The sequence below is a fragment of the Diachasma alloeum genome, unplaced genomic scaffold (assembly GCF_001412515.2).
Source record: "Diachasma alloeum isolate Michigan unplaced genomic scaffold, Dall2.0 Dall_scaffold_00300, whole genome shotgun sequence".
In the NCBI taxonomy this organism is placed as follows: Eukaryota; Metazoa; Arthropoda; class Insecta; order Hymenoptera; family Braconidae; genus Diachasma; species Diachasma alloeum.
Genome location: NW_021680439.1, coordinates 898,326 through 919,599, shown reverse-complemented (window position 1 = coordinate 919,599; position 21,274 = coordinate 898,326). Strand labels below are relative to the sequence as shown.

Sequence of the window (21,274 nt, the reverse complement as noted above, 5' to 3'; positions counted from 1 at the left end):
CGCGTTTAGCGAGTTTCCGGCAACGTCGCGTCATGAGCAATTTCATTTAACATGCGAGAAAATGATTCATCTGTGCGAAATCATTTGCTGTCTTTAGAAATTTTGGGAAATATGTTGTTTTAAAAACTACTATAATTTTTTAGACACTTCCATTAACAAAGTCAAATTTTTTTCAATTTTTCCGGTTAGCCAATCAATTGTAATTAAAGAAAAACGACGCGCGGCGGGTTTCTCTCAGGGTTAATAATTCTGCGTCAATCGAATTGAATACTTTGGACTAGTTCGTGTGATTGGGAAAATATCCAATCGCGTAAACTAGCTTCTTCGAGAATAGAATTTGGCATTTGTTTGGGGAGAAGAGTGATTACCTGTGAACGACCCAAAATATTTTGGCGTAGCAGCCAATAATTATTATACAGGGAATTACGAAGCCAGTCAGGAAGAGGAAGGTCTTTGAACTCCAACCCCTCGAGTCTTTTACTATTGAGCAGGTTTCAAGGTTTGAGTCGTAATCAAATTCACCTGAAATAGAGAGGTCTAATTGAGTAAATACAGAATAAAAAGGAGGAGGAAAACCGACGAACGAATCCATTCTCCCGGGGGCATTGATTCCTCATTAAAGTCGGACTTGCAGTAATTTAAAAATCTAATATTAGTATAGATTGCCTGGGGAAGAAAAAAATGAATTTGGAAATTTTCCATAGCGAATTATCTCCTCCATTGGTGGTCACAAAATCATTATAACTATTCACATTATACATTTCATTTGCATGCCTTTGAAAATGTCAATTTCTGTGTTCAGAAATTTGCAAAAACGCGAAGACTTTTTTATATTTTTGCAAAATTATCTATAAAGTTTTTTTCTTCTTCTAATGAATTCTTTCAAATATTTTCCCTTGGGAGATATCGTCAATATAATTTGTCATACTGTTGGTTAATTACTCTCGAAATTTTGAATAAATAAAATTGAAATCTTTTACAACTACTGAATCAAAGAGATCTCGACGGTTGTTGTTAATGACGAATCAGTTAATTTATGTCATTTTCACTAAAATCTCTATTTTTAGGTCCATACGAACATCGAAATTATGAAATTTTGAGTAAGTTGGGTAAGCTACCCAGTAGATGGTCACTGCCGTATAGATGGACAAGCTGCTTTTGGATAGGAAATTACGCAAAAAAATACTGAAATCTAAAATGGTTCCTTTGAATTTTCACAAACTGTTATGATTCTCAATTTAAAAAACATTCTCACTTAAAAAACAAACGTCCACCTATACTGGGCGGTTTTCTTAGACGTCCATCTACTGGGAAGTTTATCCTATTATCCTGAATTCCCAATCTACCCTCAATTCACGTCAATGATATGTCCAATTTTCAAAATTGTCATTTTATTCTTCTTATAAAAACGGAAAATTTATTTAAAGCCCTATTCACAGAATCGAGATTAATTGACGTAGACAGAGTGTAGTTATGACTCCGTTAATATTTAGTTGCTTAGAAAAAGTAACTGAATTCATTTGACTATTTTGAAATGTCAAATTTTAGTGAAAATTCAATGAAATTCCAAATTTTTTAGAAGCAAGACAACCAGAATCCCGTTGAATACGTTGATTTTTCAATAAGTTGAAAATTCACGAATATATCTATCTGAATTACTTCAATTTCTAGTGATTTCCATGAAATAAAAATGAAAGATTGTATTTTTGATTAATTTTTCAATAAAATTTAGAATTATTAATGAGGGAATTCCTTGAAGTTTCAGTGGAATTATTATATGACAAAAATTTTCTAACAAATATACACTGTTCGAAAATTACTCTTGAAATTTCCAGTGAAAAAGCTTGAAATTTTTAACAACGACAAAGTTACATGAAATTTCTGTATATTTCTTCATTGAGAAATCAATTAAGTTCTTGAATATTCAAGTACATCTCAATTTCAGGTGCATTCGGCACTGAAAAAACTTGAAAATTTTGAAAATTCAGGCAACAACTGTTCTGAATTCTCAATCTAGTAAAAATTGAATTGTATGTAATGTTCAATTTTCACGATGGGTTTGGAAATTCAAGCTTTCATTGAAAAGTCAATGATTGTTTAACATGAAAAACCCAATTTTCTTGAATTTTCAAGATGAATGAGAAATTTAGTGAATGTTTTCATTTGAAATTGAATTCAACTTCACAACATTAAAAATTCAGATGACGCTGTGACTGAAATTTCGAGAAATTTCTAACAGTGTACAAAATTTGTCCGGAAATTTTAGCGAAAAAGTTTCAATAGTGCAATTCAAGCAATTGTGAGAAACCAATGAAGAATTAGTTGGTCACAATAATTCTAATAATTTATTAAATCTTTAATGACATACCCCAGGCACCAATCAGCGTGGGCACCTGCATTGTGTACGAGAACACATAGCAAAACAGAATCATAGCTGCGATCCAATGTTTCTTATAAATCTTGCCATAGAGATTATGATGAGTAATCATAATATATCGATTGACAGTTATAGCAGCAACGCAGAGGAGACTGACCCCGACGTTTCCATATCGGAGGAACGGCACGAGAACACAGAGAAATCTCACATCTGTCCACCCATGATTCACAAATCTGATTGAATCAAACGGCAGCACCAGCACGCAGAAAATAAAATCAGCAAAGCACAGACTGAAAATAAAGAATAAAAAATACTGTTATTGACCTTGAGAGCCGTTTCAATTGATAACAACTTTTATAATCAAATTTTCGAGTCTCTGTAACTCGATTCAAACTCCGGAAGCTTTCGCTTTTATAGTTGTCTCGTGCAGTCTTCTAAACTTTGTGGAGAAAAATGGTGAATCGCGTGAGAAAGAAGATTCGGAGTCGTCGACAAATTGAATCAAACGGTGGACGTCTCTGGAGATGTCCAGACCTCCTCGTTTTGTGTACGTGGCCTCGAGCGCTCTTGTTAGGGAAGGTATGCTAGACACGTTTCCTGTCTCATTGTCGGGAGAATAAATCAATCGTATTCAATTGGGATAAAAAACAGTGAGCACAATCTGCGGTCCAATGAAATTAAATGAAATCAGATATGGGAGCAGATATTTCCGGAGGTTTGTTTAGGGGATATTTGCGGAGGGGAGAGGTTTAGGGGAACTCATCAGAAGACATTTTTTGTTGGCCCTTTTACGATTTACACGACAGGTGCTCAGATATGTCGATGAAAATCTAATCGTTTGGGAGATATTGGAATAATTCAGTAGCGAAGTGGTAAAACGGTTTAAGTCGACTTATCTGCCAGTTGAGTTTTTGAGGAATATTTCCGAATCTAAAGGAGATAGCGAAATTTTCGTAACTACATTCATTGTAGAACTCAATTGGCGCTACAAAAAAGGTTATAACAAAAATTTGGCTATCTCCCTTAGATTCCGAGATATTCTTTGAAAACTGGCCAATATTCAAAACTGAGTTGTACCGTTTTACCACTTCGCTACTGAATTGTCTACAGAGTGACGAGGTTGAAAGGAAATTGGCATGTTTTCAAATTTTGGGGTAGGAAAGAAATACTCTGCGAAGTAAAATACGTTTGCTAGTATAGAATAATAAATAGCACTACAAATAAGATTCCTCGCTTGTTTAGAAATTATTAATTTTTTGAAACAGCTTCTTTCATGATTTGGTTCTCTGTTCGATCATTCTTGAAAATAATTCGAATGTGCAAATCGATTTTTAGATGGTAAACATGGGGACATCGTTTTTCTTAAAGGGTAACAGAAGGCCACGGTTTCCTCGAAATTATCACACAAATTTCCTGCTCAAAGTTACTGATATTTTTCCAACCCAAAACACATCGATCTTCATTATCACCTCCTGGAGATTAATGTGCTTCGATTTGTAAAAATCTCGATAACTTTCGGCAGGAAATTTGTTAAAAAATTTGGAAAACTTGCAGCATTCTGTTACCCCTTAAGAAAGGTTTTCAGATATGTCGATCGAAATCTAATCATTTGGGAGATATTGGCATAATTGTCTACAAAGTGACAAATGTTGAAAGTAAATTCGCATGTTTTCATGTCAAGGGACAGGAAAAAAATACTCTGAGAAGTAAAATAGGTTTGCTAGTATAGAATAATGAGTAGTACTAGAAAGAAGATTCCTCGCTTGTTTAGAAAACATTAATTTTTTGAAACAATTGTTTCATGATTGGGTTTTCGATTCGATCATTCTTGAGAATAATTTGAATATGCAAACCAGTAATTTGATGGTAGCCATTGGGATATTTTCGGAGGGAAAAAGTTTAAGGGAACTCATTGCAAGACATTTTTATTGCCGTTTTCATGATTTACAAAAGATGACGTATCTCAAAAATTTATATCCCAGCTATTTTGATCAAAATCCAATACGTTACGTTTAGAAGATATTGGCAATGATTTTCTACAGAGTGACAAATGTTGAAAGTAAATTCGCATGTTTTTATTTCTTACACTGAGAAAAAAAAATTACTTCTGCCAAGTCAATTTATTTGCCACAAGTAAATGTACATATATAAATATTCGGATATGAAATGTGTAAATTTTCTTGTAGTTAGTGAATTTACTTGACAGAAGGAATTTTTTTCTCAGTGTACGAGAGAAAATAAAGACTCTCAGAAGTCAAATACGTTTACTAGTATAAAATGTCAAATAGTATATAAACGATATTCCATTGCTTGCTTAGAAAATCTTCATTTTTTCAAACAACTTTTTTCATGATTTTTTTCTCTTCGATCATTCTTCTGAATAAATTCAATGTGAAAATCATTTCAGAAGCGAAGCGGTAAATCGGGTTAAGTCGATTTTGATTTTTGGCCAGTTTTTGACGAATATCTCGGAATTTAAAGGAGATAGAAAAATTTTTGTCATGACCTTTTTTGTAGAGCCAATTGTGGATTATAAAAAAGGTCGTGAAAAAAATTTTGCTATCTCTTATAGGTTCCGAGATATTCATGAAAAACACATCTAAAGTCATAATCGACTTAAACCGGTTTACCGCTTCGCTACTGATTTATTTGATGATAATAATGAAATTGCATCAATTTGCGACTGTTGTTCACCAAGTTTGATTTTTAATTATGATCTCCAATAAATTGACAAAACTTATTGATTTCTGCTGTCAACTGACCTTATGATAAACGCAGCAGCGACATTGCGAACCTTTGGATACTTGCAGAGAGCAATAATCGTGAGTAAATTTCCCACGAGACCCGTTATCATTATGAGAATAGAAACGACTGCTGCAAATGTCCTCAGAGACTTCGGGAATCTGAAAGAAAATTAATGTTTTATGATACTTGATAATAAAAAGCAATTCATTTTCGTGGGGTTACTTAAACTGTTTTACACCTACGCTCTAATTAATAACGAGTGCTCTTTCCTCTCAAGAGGGCGGGAAGAGGGACGAGAACATTTTGGCCGAACCGGAAGAAATTAAAATGTTTATTTCAACGCTCTAGGTCATCCGGATAAGCCGGAGGCTCCCCAACCCGAAACTTTGATAATTTCCGCTGGGAGATAAGCGACTTTCGGTGAATACTTGAATATTGTCGGAGGGTGAGTCAATTATTACATGCGTTTACATTTTGTCCTTAAATAAAATTAAAGACAGTATTAAATCATGATACATTTAAAACTGAACGGAGAGAAATGTTCAGTAAAAATTACGGAACTCCCAATTCGCTCACCGATTACAGAATCGACTCAGGAAATTCAAGTGACGATATCGTATTTTTTCACAGGAGATTCAGGTAAAAATTACGTAACACTCTGGAGAAATTCCGTGATAGTTCCGTAAAATTTCCTATAACCACATTTCGCTTCGGAATCACAGAAAAGATACGTAATTTTTATTGCGCAGGAGTTAAAATTGAAGTATTTGGGCAACCAATGATATCATGAAAAAACAATAAAAACTGTCAATAAAAACGAAAATTGATTGAAAAAAGCAAAACTGGTCCATGTCAGGTGCCAAGTATGACTATTATGTTAAACTATAAAATGATTATGCTACATGAAACCTTCAATGAATTCCGTTGACAATTATTAACATTGAGAATTATTTGAAATTTTGTTTCTCAAAAAAATCCGGAATATTACAAAATTCACGGATATTTGCAGGCATTCAAGACTACTGTAGAATAAATCACAATAAAATTGAAGTGAAGGTGTCACTTGAGCCCGAATATTGCACACTGATTGGTCGAAATTAGAGTGAAGAAAATAATCAGTGAAATTTGAAATTTCATGCCCCCCTCCCCCTGCTCTAAATCGAATTCAATGTCGCTCTAAAAAATTACTACTACACTGTCTATGAAATTTCAATTTCTTTTCAACAGTGGAAGAAAGATTCTATACCGTGGAGGGACTAGTTTTTGAATGGGACCCAAATAGCCGAATTTGGAGCACCGTTGCGGCATAATTTTGAACGAATAAATATTTAAAGGTATCGAAGTCCATTTTCATTGTTTTCCTCTCGAAGTGCAGTTATTTCCGCACGAATTACAATTTTCATTTACATTACACAAAGTGCAATAAATTCCTAAAATTACATTTATTCGGGGTGATCGATCGACTGACGTGCACTGTTAGGAAAAACATGAAATTGCATGGACAGTTGATGGTCACTAATTTTCAAGAAAGTGACACTTTTTTTTTATCGGTATTTCACATCGCTTCGACCTGGTTAGGGTATACTGCGATGATGATCATGACTGTAAATGGTTAGATCGCACCATTCTACCCGGCCTGGATTTGAACTCGGTACCTTTCGCATGTGAGGCAATGAACTTACCCACTGCGCCGAGCCACCGGGTAGAAAGTGACACTGAAGGCGATTTAGGGGATAAAAAACCATGAAATTTCAGGCTTCACTGAAAATTCAGTAAAATTTCAGAACTTTAACCAGCATAAAGACGAGAATTCCTTAATTTATGTGAATTTCCAATCTTTTCTTTTTTTCTATTGAAGCATTCAAACCAACAGGTTTACTCTGCTATATAAAAATGTTATACAAATTTTTACATCGATATTTACAGATTTCTTCTACTTAAATATTAATATTATTAACTTTCAAGAATAAATCTATAGCCATCAGGGATCGCACGTTCGGTGTGCTGAGGAAGACTTTGATATCATATGGAGAGTACATTTTTTCTTGCTGAAGTTTGTTTAGTAATTCAGGACGTTGGTCAGCATATCGGACACATTGCCAAAGTACGTGATTCAAGTCTTCCTCAGCATGACCACACTCACACAAAGGGGAATCAATTACTTTTATTTTGAATAGTTAATTTCTCAGACTATGTCTAACTATTCAATATTTAGTAGACTATTAAAATGCGACATTGTGACAAAAGAGCTTTGCATTTGACAAAATTATTTGCATTTTAAACTCCAAGTTGAACTTGACTGAAATAAGAACGAAAAGGCAAGAAAGAAATCATTCAGTTTGACCTCTGTCGCTTGAATTCTAATGAAATTCCATGTAATCCAATTATTAAGTATAAAAAGTTCGGATTTTTTGGTCAGTTTTAACAAGCGAAAAAGTTTTCCATAATAATAATTTTTGTTTCCATTCATAAATTTTCATTAAAACTCTAGATTGGTCACTATACGAGGGAAACGCCGCAGGTAGTCGTCTGTCTTTAAAGGATATCGAAGTATCTTTTACAGTTTGATTCCAATTACATTTTCCACAGAATTATTATTTTTTAAACATTCGTTGTTTATAAATAAATAGTTGAAATTGTTTAGGCTTTCGGAAACCTTCTTTTTTTAGACATGAAATCGATTTCTGGTAAAATTTTGAATATGAATAAATTTGTTACCATTTCAAACAAATGATTTTTGTGGTGGAAAATTGATTGTTTATAAATTATTTCTAAAAAATGCTCGTAATTTTCAAAAATTTCAATTTTTAAATCATTTCATGAATCTTTCTTCAAAAGTAATTTTTCTAATTTTTTTCAGATTTTTAAAATATTTTCTAACGGTTCAATATTGAGATTCAAATTCAGACCTGCAAAGTCTGAATAGTTAGTCTAATAGTCTAACTATTTAATACTCTTTAACTAATCCACGTTATGGTTTTTCTAGGAAGATTATGTTTGGTGAACCAAGGTTTTTTTTTTGTTGATGGTACCATTGAAAATACTCTTTGCCTAGTTCTTTTTGTTCTTTATTGAATCTAACTTCCCGTATCTTTTGATCGGTAATGACATAAGACTCATTTTTTAAATTTCCAATCTAATAGGAATATTCAGTGCCAAATTACACTGAATTTTAAATGAAAACTGAAATCTCATGATTTGTTTCTCCCTAAGTCGCATTCAGTATCACAGTCCGGAAAATTCAAGAATATATTTACTAGAATTTTCTGGTTTCCTATTCATTTGCAGGGAAAAATGGAACGGAAATTTACACTTCTGTTTCATTTTTCCACGAAATTCTGTATTTTCAATGACAAGATTTCCTGAAATTTCAGTGCAACTTGAACACGATAAAAATTTCCGGAATTTGACACGGAAAATTCAGACGAAAATTTTTAAGTGTCTTTATCGAACCTTATGTAGAGTACAGACGGTTGGATTAAGTCTCACTCCATAAGGATCTGGAGACAAAATGCAAGCAAACAATCGATTTTAATCAGTTTCTATGAGTTTATGAATAATTTTTGAATTGATACAGATTGAAGCAAAACAAAAACAAAAATTGATAAGAAAATACCGCTTTCGAGATTTGGATTCACAGAATACGAGGTGGAAGGACTTGACGAATGCATTCTCTGTAACCTTATAATCGATTTTAAATCGGTCCAGAACAGACGTGAGTTGAAAATTCGACAACAAGGAGCTGCTAAATCAGCTCATGCCATCAAAAAAGAGAAGGATTCGGAGGAAAAACCCCGAAAAAAAAAATTGACTTAAGCTAAGAAGGAGAGTCCTAATGTTGTGGCGAAAAACAGAGGGGTGAAGAGGAAACAGTTGGAGAGAGCTCGTTCACTAGTCTTGAATTAGGTTTGTATTCTTTGAAAAAACAATAAAATTGCTCTGGATATTTTTTTTGCATAAATAATTTCCTAAATTTTCTGCACTCACACCCCTTTAATTGGCTTCATCCGAAAAGTGCGTCCACGTTATTCGGCACCTGGGGTGGGTGGATTTTGGACATTCGACACTTCGGTTCGGGGCACTATGTTTTATTTTCGCGAATATTCATTCAATTCCTATCTTTCTCAATCAAAATCAAGTGTCTTTCTATCGGAAAAATACCCGAATTGACTTCTAAAAGTTGATATTTCACATTTTGTGGGCAAAAACACGGACACGGAGAAAAATATTCAGTAAAAATTACGGAACAATTTATGTAATCCGCAATGGGGAGTCGTTTGCCGGCAATTTTTATAGGAATTGAAGAGAAAAAATCTGAAACATTCAGTGAATTTTCAGGTTCATTACCAACCAAAGTACGGAATTTTTCCCGAAGAAGTCAAATCTTACAGAAACTTGCCGACTTATTATGCCTCCAAAATCAAAAATTCTTGAACGTTCAACAATTTTTATGAAGCTGGTGAGTTATTTCCACGTTTCGTTCCGTACAGTTTCTCAATCGTTGGGGAAAAATTACGGAATGACTTGTTGTCCCCACAGCGGTGAGTCATCAGACGGGTGGTTAATTTTTACGGAACAAATCGTAGAATTTATGTGGCAATTCGTACATTTTCAGTTCCGACTCACCCATTTTATCGAATTTTACTTCGCTCGCGGATCAAAAACGTAATTCCCTTCAAAATGTAATTCTTACATATTTTTCTGGTAATTTTTATTGAATTTTTGTCTCCGTGGATCTGATATTGATGGGTGTGTGCCCCTTAACTATTGGATAACTGGTACCAGTACGGTATTCATCTCAATTTTTCTTATAAGTGAACATTCATCTGCCACCAATTGAGCAAATCTCACCTTGATGCCTCCATCATCGTGTGATTGGCAGCCTCGGCAACCCGGGGCATCCAATAAGTAGTTAGATTCTCCATGCTCATCACTGATTCAGTCCTCGTCATCCTGAAACGAAAATTGGAATTTCCCGGTTAATGAATTTCCTAATAAACACCATGATTCGCAACATTTCCGGCGGATACATAGCCACATAGGCATAGGATACGCGTAATGAGATAATACCAAAGTTCCTCGAAATCCCCAGCAATTAAATCTGTTTGAAAAATTAGTCTTTTCCTAAAAGCGGATGTGACCCACCAGTAAAAATTATCTTCAACCCTGTGCCTGATTAATTTTAATTCGTACGTCTAGCCAGACAGATCTGATGGTGCCGAAACAGCTGAGGATCGAGATAAACTCGAGCCACAGACCTATTTGTCCGTTTCGTCTCAGCTACCAGATTAGATTGTCGTATTTATGTGTCGTAATAAAGTCCCTTGGGTGAATCGCTCGATATGGGTAATATTATAACACTGTGACGCTCTCCCTTAGGCATTCTGTCTCGTGATATGCATCTTAGATATCTCTGTGTCTCGGCTTTCACGAGGCAGTCATGCCACGCAAGGAGTTATAGGACTTTATTTTCATTCAAATTTCGTATAATTTTTATTTCAATATAAATGGTAATGCGCTTGAGAGTTGAAGTAATTGGAAATCAGAGTGAATGAGATTGATTTGTTATTTTCTATATTGCTTGAAAATTCAAAATAAACTGTTTGAAAAAGTGTAGGGAACTGATAGCACCAAAGGAAAATTCAAAGGAAAAGAGTTTTTTTTCAATTATTTGATCTTGCGCAGCAAGAGCTTTTGCAGGAAGCTACATCCAGAGAAATGATGTATTTGAATAAAATAAAATTCTTTAATAAAAATGTTTGCACAGTAGACTCCCGTTAAAGTCGCACTCGTTACAGTCGCATTTCCCCTCATATTTATTTTTCGTCGCTCGGCCGCTTCCGAGGCATCGTCTCCTAATGGCAAAAAAACCGAAAAGTAAACTATTCAGAATATTCAGAATATTGGATGTCGTGGAGAGAGGTTCTAGTTTTGTTGGGATAAGGTGAATTAGATAATGGATCAGAATAAAGAAAATAACAGCAAGATGACCGATGAAATGAAATGCCTAGGGTAGGGTGTGCCTGTACCGCTCATCGGGTAATACCGCTCAGCCGATTTTCTCCACAACCATCAACTTAAAAATGTCTTTCTGTTCCTGATCATGAAGAATTTGATGATAGGATGTGATTGTCGGAAAATTTTCACTTTATTTACCACTTTAAATATGAAAAAACACGTAACGAAGTTTTGAGGTCTTTACAGTGCAAAATTTGTGGACTTTTAATTAAGGTTTTTGATAGTTTTAAACGCTGAATTTTCATATTAAACTGTGGTTATTTGATTCGAGGTAATTTCACGCGTAATTTAAGACCAATTCGAACTCGAAACTCCACTCACGTCAATAATTATCAACAATTTTGTTGACGCCGAGCGGAGCCGGTAATACCGCTCATAGGATCGGCCACGAAAAGCCCTATGAGCGGCATTGGAATCGTGCCGAGCGGTATTACTCGACGGCGGGTAGTAGCGCTCAATAGGCTCTCTCTTCTATTTTCAATCAATTTTGTGGATTCTAAGGAGAATTAGGCGTCTACACTTCGAGAATAACGAGTTCAATAGTTAAAGAAGTCTCACAAATACGTTTTTTATACTCAAGTTGAAATATAAAATATAAAACTGGCATTTCCCCTTAGGTGGGCGGTACAGGCACACCCTCCCCTAGCATGTTCCACGGTAATGCTTACCATTTTCCATAGTAATGGTTACAATTTTCCATGGTAATGCTCACAATGTTTCATTGATATTTTTTGTTCTAACCAAAAATACGGATTCCAGCACTCTCGCCGAGAATGAGCAGCACACGCGTCCCTTCCGAGAACCTTTACTCGCACCGCGAGAGAATCTCACACGCACTTCATCCGAGCTCGATAAAATATTTTATTATAATTTACTGAAATGTCCTAGATGGTTTTTATGGACCCCAAAGGAAGGAGGAATAGTTGCTTGAGGCAATTAAAAAGTTTCAGTCCAAAATCTGAAATTTTTTACTTTGTTCCCTATACCCTGAAAATTTTTGCAAAAGAAAATCATACACCGCGAGTGCTGACGGGATAAAAGTGACCAATTTCCGTAAAAATCGGAGAATTTCAGGCATTTGGCCTACCAATATTGAGCGAGCATAAACATCATCAAAAAATCATTTACCATTGGTTTAAATGAGAGATACAGAAACAAAAACATGAAATTCTCGGAAACTAGAAGCGACAAAATGGGCTCTTTTCTGTCCATTTATTATTTCAAGTACATTTATTAGACGTAGATCCTCAATTACAATGAAATCAACAATTTATTTGATTCCAGTAATGGATTATTAATGAATTCTGCTTCTTCGCTATCTAAATAATTATCCCTCTTCTAAATAATGAAGTCTGTATTCAATGGAAATTATTCCTTATTTATTCTCTTTCATTATGATGCGTTATATTGGTTATGCCATCGTAACACACAAAGTTCTACCATGTATCTTAGTAAGCTTTACTATGTAGCATAGTAATTATTCCCACGTCCATAGAACCTATTACCATTGAGGTGCTTACCGTAACTATTACGATGTTCCTTGGTACCCATTGCTATGGCCATAGTAATACTTTTTAAATATTGGCAAAATTTTGTAATGGTTCAATTGACCTTCGAATGTCCCGCGTCAATTGCTCTGGACGAGTAAAAGAATTTATTAATTTCTCCAAATTTGGCGAGTCACTTCGCACCTTACTCAACTGAACTTGCTCTCTTGCTTCCCAACCTTTACCGTGCACGGTTCGTTTACTCATTACTATTTGTATTTGTCCATTTAATTGTATGTGGAAGCATGAGCAAATTATATTTATTTATTTATTTCACATAATAGTTCCTCCCGTTAAGATTTAAGGAATATAAATTTTGATATACAAATTGCATAATATTGAAAAAAAAGAATCTACTTGGGTACAAAAGTAATAAAAACGAATTAGAATATTATGACCTCCTCATTTAGAATATTCAAATAAATAATTAAGGTAAATTATATAATGTTCAATTCATCTTATTTCACGACATATAATATTAGGGGAGGATGGGGCAAAACGGCCCCCCTTCAATCGTCAATATTTTCCGATTCAATAATCCGATTGGGATGAGTTAGAGCTCGTTTTGAAGAATGAAAAATTATCTTCAAAATGAAGTTAAAACTGGGAATTTTCACAATGTCATTCACAAGTTATTGACAATTGAAGGGGGGCCGATTTGCCCCACCCTCCCCTAATTACCTAAATAAACACAAATGGTTACAGTTTATTACTGTGTGCTGAATTCGCCATAGGAATTTTTACTATTTTATTTTCTCCGGGTAGTAGAAATGAAATATGAATAAAAATAATAATAATAATGTCACCCTCATTTTCCTTCCCCAATCATGTCAATTGTTGAATAAGAGTAGATTTCCATAGATAATCCCAATCCCATGATAATTTCCAAAGAACTAAATCCAATTAGAATCAACGGAAACGGAAGGAATACCACTCTTATTTAATTGAATAAAGCCATGTATAATCTCATAAAAACAGAAATAAAATCGAATTTCACGTTTAGGGATGAGTGAATAAGTCTGGCTCCCCCATCGTCCATGGAACGGGGAGATCATAGAGGTGCATGAGGGTGTTTCCCATCAGGGAAGCCACCAAAGTTTCCCCCCGGAACATTCGAAATGATCATTCGTCCAACGACCTGGAAAAATTAAGTAATCTATGCTCTGCGTGCAGTCAACTGCAAAAATCGTTCCGCGTCACATTCAACGTGTCATCGGCGCGTCTGGCGTTTCAGGACAATTCAAGAGTAGGTGTCTTTCGGGATGAATAGTCTGTTACAACATTCTTTGTTACTTGGCGCCCATGGGGGTGCTGGATTTGTTAAACTGGGGTTAAACAGCTGTACATTAACCTCGATTGAGCTTAATTAAAGAAAATTAACGAACACCCGGTATGGCTACTCTTCCCCTCGTTCGTGTAATACTGGTGTTAGGAAGAATATGAAACTGCATGAATTGGTAGGGAGGTTATTTTTTTCAGCAGTGCAATTATTTTACTTGGAGTGAAAAGGAATTATAAGTTGGATTTTTGATATTATTTTTTGGGGGAATGGAATTTTTTATTGCAAGGGAAATTCGGTTTGAGCAGTCAGGGAATTTGTTTTATTGAGATTCGATTGATAGAAATGAGATAGGGTAGCTTTGACGGAGAAACGGTCTATCAATCTAATAATCTACTAATCTAATAATTGGATATTTGACATTATTTTTGAGGGGCATGGAATTTTTTATTGGCCAAAAAATTCAGTTTGATTAGTGCAAGAATTTTTGTCTTGACATTTGATTGTTGAAAATCATTGACGATAGTTTTGACGGGGGAACGATCTATTGAGGAAACCAGTCACTAAAATTTTCGGGCGATCATCAGGGGGGGGGGCGATCATGTTATATTGATCAATGATTTCAATAATTGATAGAACGGATTAGTTATTGTTAACGAAGGGATTTTGGTTGGAGGTTAGGGTCTATTCGGTCCCACCAAATGTTCATTCGTTAATAGTTAACGAATGTATATTTGAGGAGCCTTGTTTGACTTGACTTTCGCCATTCAAGTGAACCATTCGTGAACTATTAACGAATATTCATTTGGTCATATTCAGCTCTACCATTCGTTAATAGTTAACGAATCTCGTTTGGAATAAATTAATCATCCTATCAGTGTAGGAATGAAGGTCAGACTGTTAGGGTTAAAAGAAGAGGGTCAAAATATTAGGATCAAAAAATTAGAGTCGGAATATAAAAGTAAAAAAAGTGGGTGTCAAGCAATGAGGGTCATATAAAGGCTAAAATCGGTGATCAAGCATAATATATGACTTATATTTAGACACTCATTGCCTGACACCCACTTTTTTTACTTTTATATTCTGACGCTAAGGTTTTGACTCTAATATTTTGACCCTCATTTTGTAACCTCCACTTTTTGCCCTTATATTCTGACCCTTAATGCCTGATCCTCATATTACAGTTAAGAGGGCTTGCTGCAACCCAGCCTGATAGAAACGAATCATCTGCGAATTGAAATACCGATCCCCCAATTGAGTATAAAATATACTTGAATCAAGAATAATATAATTCAATCAAGTATATTTTATTCTTGATTCGGGTAAAAAATATATTTTACTCAGTTCAGGTATATTTTGTTTCCGAATGGAAGTATTGTAGTCGTTCAAATTTAAGTTTTCTATTTTTTCCGTTATATCGACTCATTATCATCCCAAAAGTCCAAAAACGCATTTTTTAAACGATGTCCGTACGTTCATATGTATGTATGTGTGTATGTAACAAACTTTTCCTTCAATTTCTCGCTAATGAATAGATGGAATTGAATCATTTTTTCTCAAATGTAGGTATTGCTAAGACCTATCCATTGCCATTAATTAAAATTCAATTCATGCATTCATTTTTTCAATTTTGGCAATTCAATTCATTGGATTCACTTTTTTCAAAATTCAGTTGTAACACGATAACAAAAAAAAATGTTCCAAATTCATTGAATGACGGCTAAAAAAAATCGTTGGAATGTCCTTTTGACCGAGTTCGAAGATAAAAGCGATAGCAATAATCGTTATTTTGATTTCTGTGAAATGTTTCCAAAATTGCGAATTTTTCGAAAATCAGAATTTTGCAGGTATTTCTGGATATGGCACTCGAAAAGAATTCAATCATAGTTTAATATGTTTGTTTCTATGCGACTATATCGAAGTTAGAAGATGTTTACAATAACTGTCTCCGTTAATTTGATTTTTAGGATAATTTTTAGAAATTTCGAATTTTTCATGAATTCCTCGGAAAGTTAGCTTTCTGATGGTTCCTTTAAATGTGATGTTTCGAATGCATTCAATTATGTATAAATGAAATATTCCTAATAATATTTCATAAAAATTCTCCGAAATTTTTAGAATTTCATTACGTGGAAAATCTAAAACAATTAGTTGGAAAGGAATTGATTCAATCCAAGAAGATAAAATAGGTTATAAATAATATACAATGGAAGAAATAAGCAAAATGACCATTTGGAATCATATTGCTAATTTATTAACAAAAATAACTATACTATATGCAATACAGGAGCAATTTCCCACTTGTGTTTTCCTTGTTGATAATTAATTATGGAAATTGAAAATGTTAATTGTAGAATATCTAAAAATGTGCGCATTTAATATCTAAAAATGTGCACAAGTGCTCGCGTTGACCAGTGTCGGCCGAACGCAGACACCTGAGTTTCACATGCATACAATACGTCGTGCGTTACCTTTGTAATATTTGTAATATTCCGATTACGAATACGAATTCAATCTGGCGCTAACCGCCGTATACTCAGCAAGTCGACCACTCGACTTCTGCATAACATCTTTACTTGTATTCTACTAAGACGCGTTTAGCAATAAACAACAGTTTTATATTAATTGTTTAGTAGCGGATTGATTCAAGCCTTTCACACGCACCTCACTTCATACAAAACGACAATTTGGTCCGAATGAATGAAGAACTTTGATTGTACATAAAATATCTGCCAATGTTTCGTTACCTTTGCGGATAATCAACTGCGGAAACAAATCACAGAGCACATTTGAATGAACAAAACCTCATTTGAGAAACCAGTGACTTCCTCAATGATACAGTCATCTCTCCCTAATGAATGATTTCACGATACAATATGAGAGCATACACGGAGAGAAATGTTCAGTAAAAATTACGGAATTCGCTCACCAATTACGGAATCGACTCAGAAAATTTAAGTGACGGTATCGTAATTTTTCACAGGAGATTCAGATAAAAATTACGAAACGCTCTGGAAAAATTCCGTGACAGTTCCGTAAAATTTCCTACAACCACATTTCACTTCAGGATTACGGAAAAGATACGTAATTTTTATTGAATATTTCTCTCCGTGTAGTTATTTGAGATCGAGATATTTCCGATAAAAAAAATAACGTCTTTTTCTGAATTTACTCATCCCGGAGAGAATTCCGTAATTACGCAAATGAGTATTTTTTTACTTGAAAAAATCCTCAATAAGATTTAATCAAATAGTTCCAAGAATTCCCAGCAAAATTTTTCCGCTGACAAATAATATTCTTCCTCGATCGCTTCTGGGACGCACGATTCACCTCAATCGTTGTCTCCGGTTCACCAATGAATGAACACCTTGACGTCACCAAATGATTCTCGCTTAATCATCGCCGAAGTATCCGCATGAGTCAAACTTGACTCACATCGCATTAAAACCAAACACAACGAAGGTGAAAGTATACAGCCCTCAGGTGTATCGCGATATACACGTGCGCCCGGCCTCGCACTGCTATTCTCCCGTGCAGCTGTGTCTTGTTTATTTCCCGGAATTTATACCTAAAGGAAGGAAAATACGAATTATTACGCTTCCGAAGTAAGAACAATAGGAAAAGGGAAGTAGAACAGCGAAATAACTAGACCCGCATTTGGACTTCTATCGCATGACGCGGTTTATGCTGCTCGGTTGTGGGAAAACTGTGACGATTGTAATCATAGTATTTTTTTAAAAGAATTTTTGATACGACTGAGTGAGTCATATTATGAATCGACCTCGGATAACTGTTTTCATAATATGTGTTTATGCGAACTGGAGTATTCACTCGGTCCTTGAAGGATTTTTTCTTTGTACATTTCAAGGAAAAATGTGAAAAATAATAAATTTCGGGTTTATTTGTTGCATTAATGAATAATTGTGAATGGAAAAAAACTTCTCATTCTTTCCTTTAGTGATCTTAGGAAATATTAGACATGCTATTGGAGAGAATGTAGACAGACTATTGACAGATGATCATTATATTCATAGATATATAATGGGTGGTTCCTATATATATATTAATGCATTGTAAGGATATCTAAGTATCTTTTGCAGTTTGGTGCAGACAATAGACATTCACTATAGAATCAACAATTTTCAATCGTCAATTTCGTGAGAAAAATTTGGAACAAATCATGAATATTCTGCGTAACCAAAATTACATTTTGTACAGAATTGTTATTCTGTTAACATTCGTTGTTCATACATAAATGATTGAAATTGTTTAAACTTTCGAAACCCTTACTGTTTTAAGCACGAAATCGATTTCTGGTAAAATTCTGAGTATGAATAAATTTGTTACGATTCCGAACAAACGATTTTTGTAGTGGAAAATTGATTGTTTATAAATTATTCCTAGTAAATGCCTTGACACAGACTTAAACCCTTCAAATTTATGAACATAGTTACGTCTACCGTTGGTAAATTCCCCGAGCACGCCTTTTAATCCTAGTCTGGTCACCAGACGTGACTCGGCGATTGGTCACCCCGGGAGGGATTTCCCGCTGTCTTATTTGGGCTCTAGCGTTGCCAAATTCACTCTCCACCGCCTGGGCGCGTTCAGCGAGTTTCCGGCAACGTAGCATGATGGACAATTTCATTTAACATGGGAAAAAATAATTCATCTGTTCGAAATAATTTATTTTCTTTAGGAATTTTGGGAAAAATGTTGTTCTAAAAACTACTATAATTTTTTAGATACTTCAATTGACAAAGTCAATTTTTTTTCAATTTTTCCAGTTAGCTAGTGAATTGTAATTAAAGAAAAACGACGTACGGCGGGGTTTCCTTGATAGGGTGACCAATCTAGGGTTAAAAAACATTTTGCAGTACAAGCTTCATTTCTTAACGCCAATACATATTGTTGCGTATCCACCTTCGAATCCTGATTCAATTGTCTATCATCGAATGGATCTGAATCAGCCCCCTTGGTATATTCGGACCAAAATTTCTTTTCCCTTTGGAAAAAATGGTTTTCCTTCGTTTTCATTGATAAATCAACAATTTGACAATAGAAACCATGGAAAGTAGAAACCTGAAACTAAGTTCATGCGAGAAACGCAGTTTTGGTTGAACTATAACGATTGTCTTTTGTGAAACTTGAATATTGGACGATTCTCTCTGGAGCTCTTGTACAAGACACATCATATTTACTCTGTTGAATAGTTAATAAACTACCCCAACTATTTTATTAATCTGCAGTGTCTTCATTTATCGCTGGATATGACAATATTTTTAATAATTGTTTCAAACATAACCCCTTCGATTTGTTTGGTTTAAGGGTGCCAAGTAAATTTGAAAAAAAGATTTAAAAAAATTTTTTTCTTTCCTTCCATCATTGGAGAAATATGTATTCATCCATCCGACGAAATTTCAAACCCGCAACCGGAACTAGACATCGAGAAAATAAATGCGGAAAATCCTCTATTTCGCGTGACGAACCTCGAGAAAGCATGGGATCAAATGGGTACGGCGGGTTGAAATATCTCTCTTATTCACCCCGGTACCCCATTATTTTTTGTCGCCATCACATTGAACACATCATTCCCCATATCTTCAAATTTTTTCGAATTTTTCTTGAGTTCCTAGGGGGTTGAAACGTTCAATTTAATCAAAACTCCATAAGAGGCCGTGTATAAGACTGATTTTGTTTATTTAATTTCTCAATATCCATAAGTTCTAAAATTTTAAAATTGTCACCGATGTTCACCATCTGTCTAATAATTAATTAATTAATCAAAAAAATTATAACTTTGTTGGTGAATGTCAATTTTCAAGGTCATCGCCAAATTCACTTGGCACCCTTAACGCCCCGCACTTTGGAGGGCTAGAATAACTCAATAGCGCTCCCAGTGGTCGCGTGGGGAACTTGATTCCGGTGAGTTGACGTCATGATTCCAAAAAAGTATTCAAAATTGACGCATTTTTAATCAGTTATTACAAAATATTCAGACCATTTTTCGGAAAACTTTTTACTCTGGAATGATTCACAGACTACAACAACTATTCATTTGAAAATATTCGAAAACTGGACTCTATGCAAGTTCCCTATTCAAGTTATGTTTATACTACTTTAATTCTGTTTTCCAGCTTTACTTCTACATAACGCTAAAATTATTTATTTATTCTCCAGGGATACTTGCACACGTGACACGGAAAACTTCCGCGTATCGATGACATCACCCTCACAATAATCGTCATGCGTCGGGCGCATTGTCATCAACATGTTCATATACCGAATCCCCATTCACTCGATAATACACAAAACCCCGCGCACCCGAACGATCACCGATTGCCCATACCTACGTATACACATCTCTCTCATCTTTGTTTTCCCTCTGTCTGTCATTTTGTTCATACAACACAACGGGAAATGAAACGGAACGGTACGGGTTTATTATGGGGTTTACGGAGGTACAATGAAACGAGGAAATGAAAAAAGATTTTATGGTTGCGAAGGAAAAACGAGGGGGGGAGGGAGAAAGGTACGGTAAGTTTTCTGCGCTTGGTGAAGCCCAGTATATGTATCAACGTACATATGAAGCTTTATATATTTTTTTGGAGTCGTTACATATAAGTGGCCTCCCCTTCAGACGTTTGTGGAACCTAATCTCATTCAAATATTTGTACAGAAAATTGAGGAGGGCTCGATACGAAAAATATGAGTGTATTTGATAAGGAAGGAGAGATGATTTGATTCGGATTCGTTGGGAGATTGAGGGATTTATCATCAGCAATTTTTTGATTTGTTGAACTTATATTGACGGAGAATAAGAGATAAATCGAAGGTTTTTTAATGACTTTTTTTAAACCAATGGGTTGAGAGGAAATTTAAAAAAAACGTTTTGACGAGCACAAAGTTTTCCGTAACAATGATCTTATCACATTTTTATCTAATAGTTCCCTTTTAAGGATTTTTGGAATAGTTTTTAATTTTTGAAATCTGGGAATAATCGTCATGAATGTATAAGTAACACCAGAAAGTCTCGAACCCTTCTTCATATTCCACAAAAATTTTCGCGAAACAGGTCTCGAAAGCTGTGAACCAATTGTTTTCATCGATAATTCCCAAAATAATCTACAAATTCGTTTGATTACATTTCAAAACAATTAAAAAGTTCCATTGTCAATTACCCAACGATTGAATTAATCAAACTCTCATAAATTCATTGTGGCAATTACTCAAAATGTCCATCAATCATAGATAAATGAACTCAATACTTAGAGATTATTCCCATAACTGGGAAAAACTTTCAACTTTGTA

At 34.8% G+C, this 21,274-nt stretch overlaps 1 protein-coding gene across 2 annotated transcripts in view; it reads right to left on the bottom strand.

Moving 5' to 3' along the window:
* Positions 1 to 21,274, bottom strand: part of LOC107039493 (G-protein coupled receptor moody) — a 31,512-nt gene that overhangs the window by 6,787 nt on the left and 3,451 nt on the right. For both annotated transcript variants that reach the window (XR_001460961.1, XM_015259127.1), the window contains exons 2-5: positions 9,974 to 10,075; positions 5,140 to 5,280; positions 2,369 to 2,667; positions 369 to 522 (exon numbers count right to left, since the gene is read on the bottom strand). Coding sequence is in view for 1 of the 2 variants with exons in the window: in XM_015259127.1 (XP_015114613.1) it covers positions 369 to 522; positions 2,369 to 2,667; positions 5,140 to 5,280; positions 9,974 to 10,074 (695 nt within the window). In the remaining variant the exon portion in view is untranslated. The remainder of the gene's footprint in view (positions 1 to 368; positions 523 to 2,368; positions 2,668 to 5,139; positions 5,281 to 9,973; positions 10,076 to 21,274) is intronic.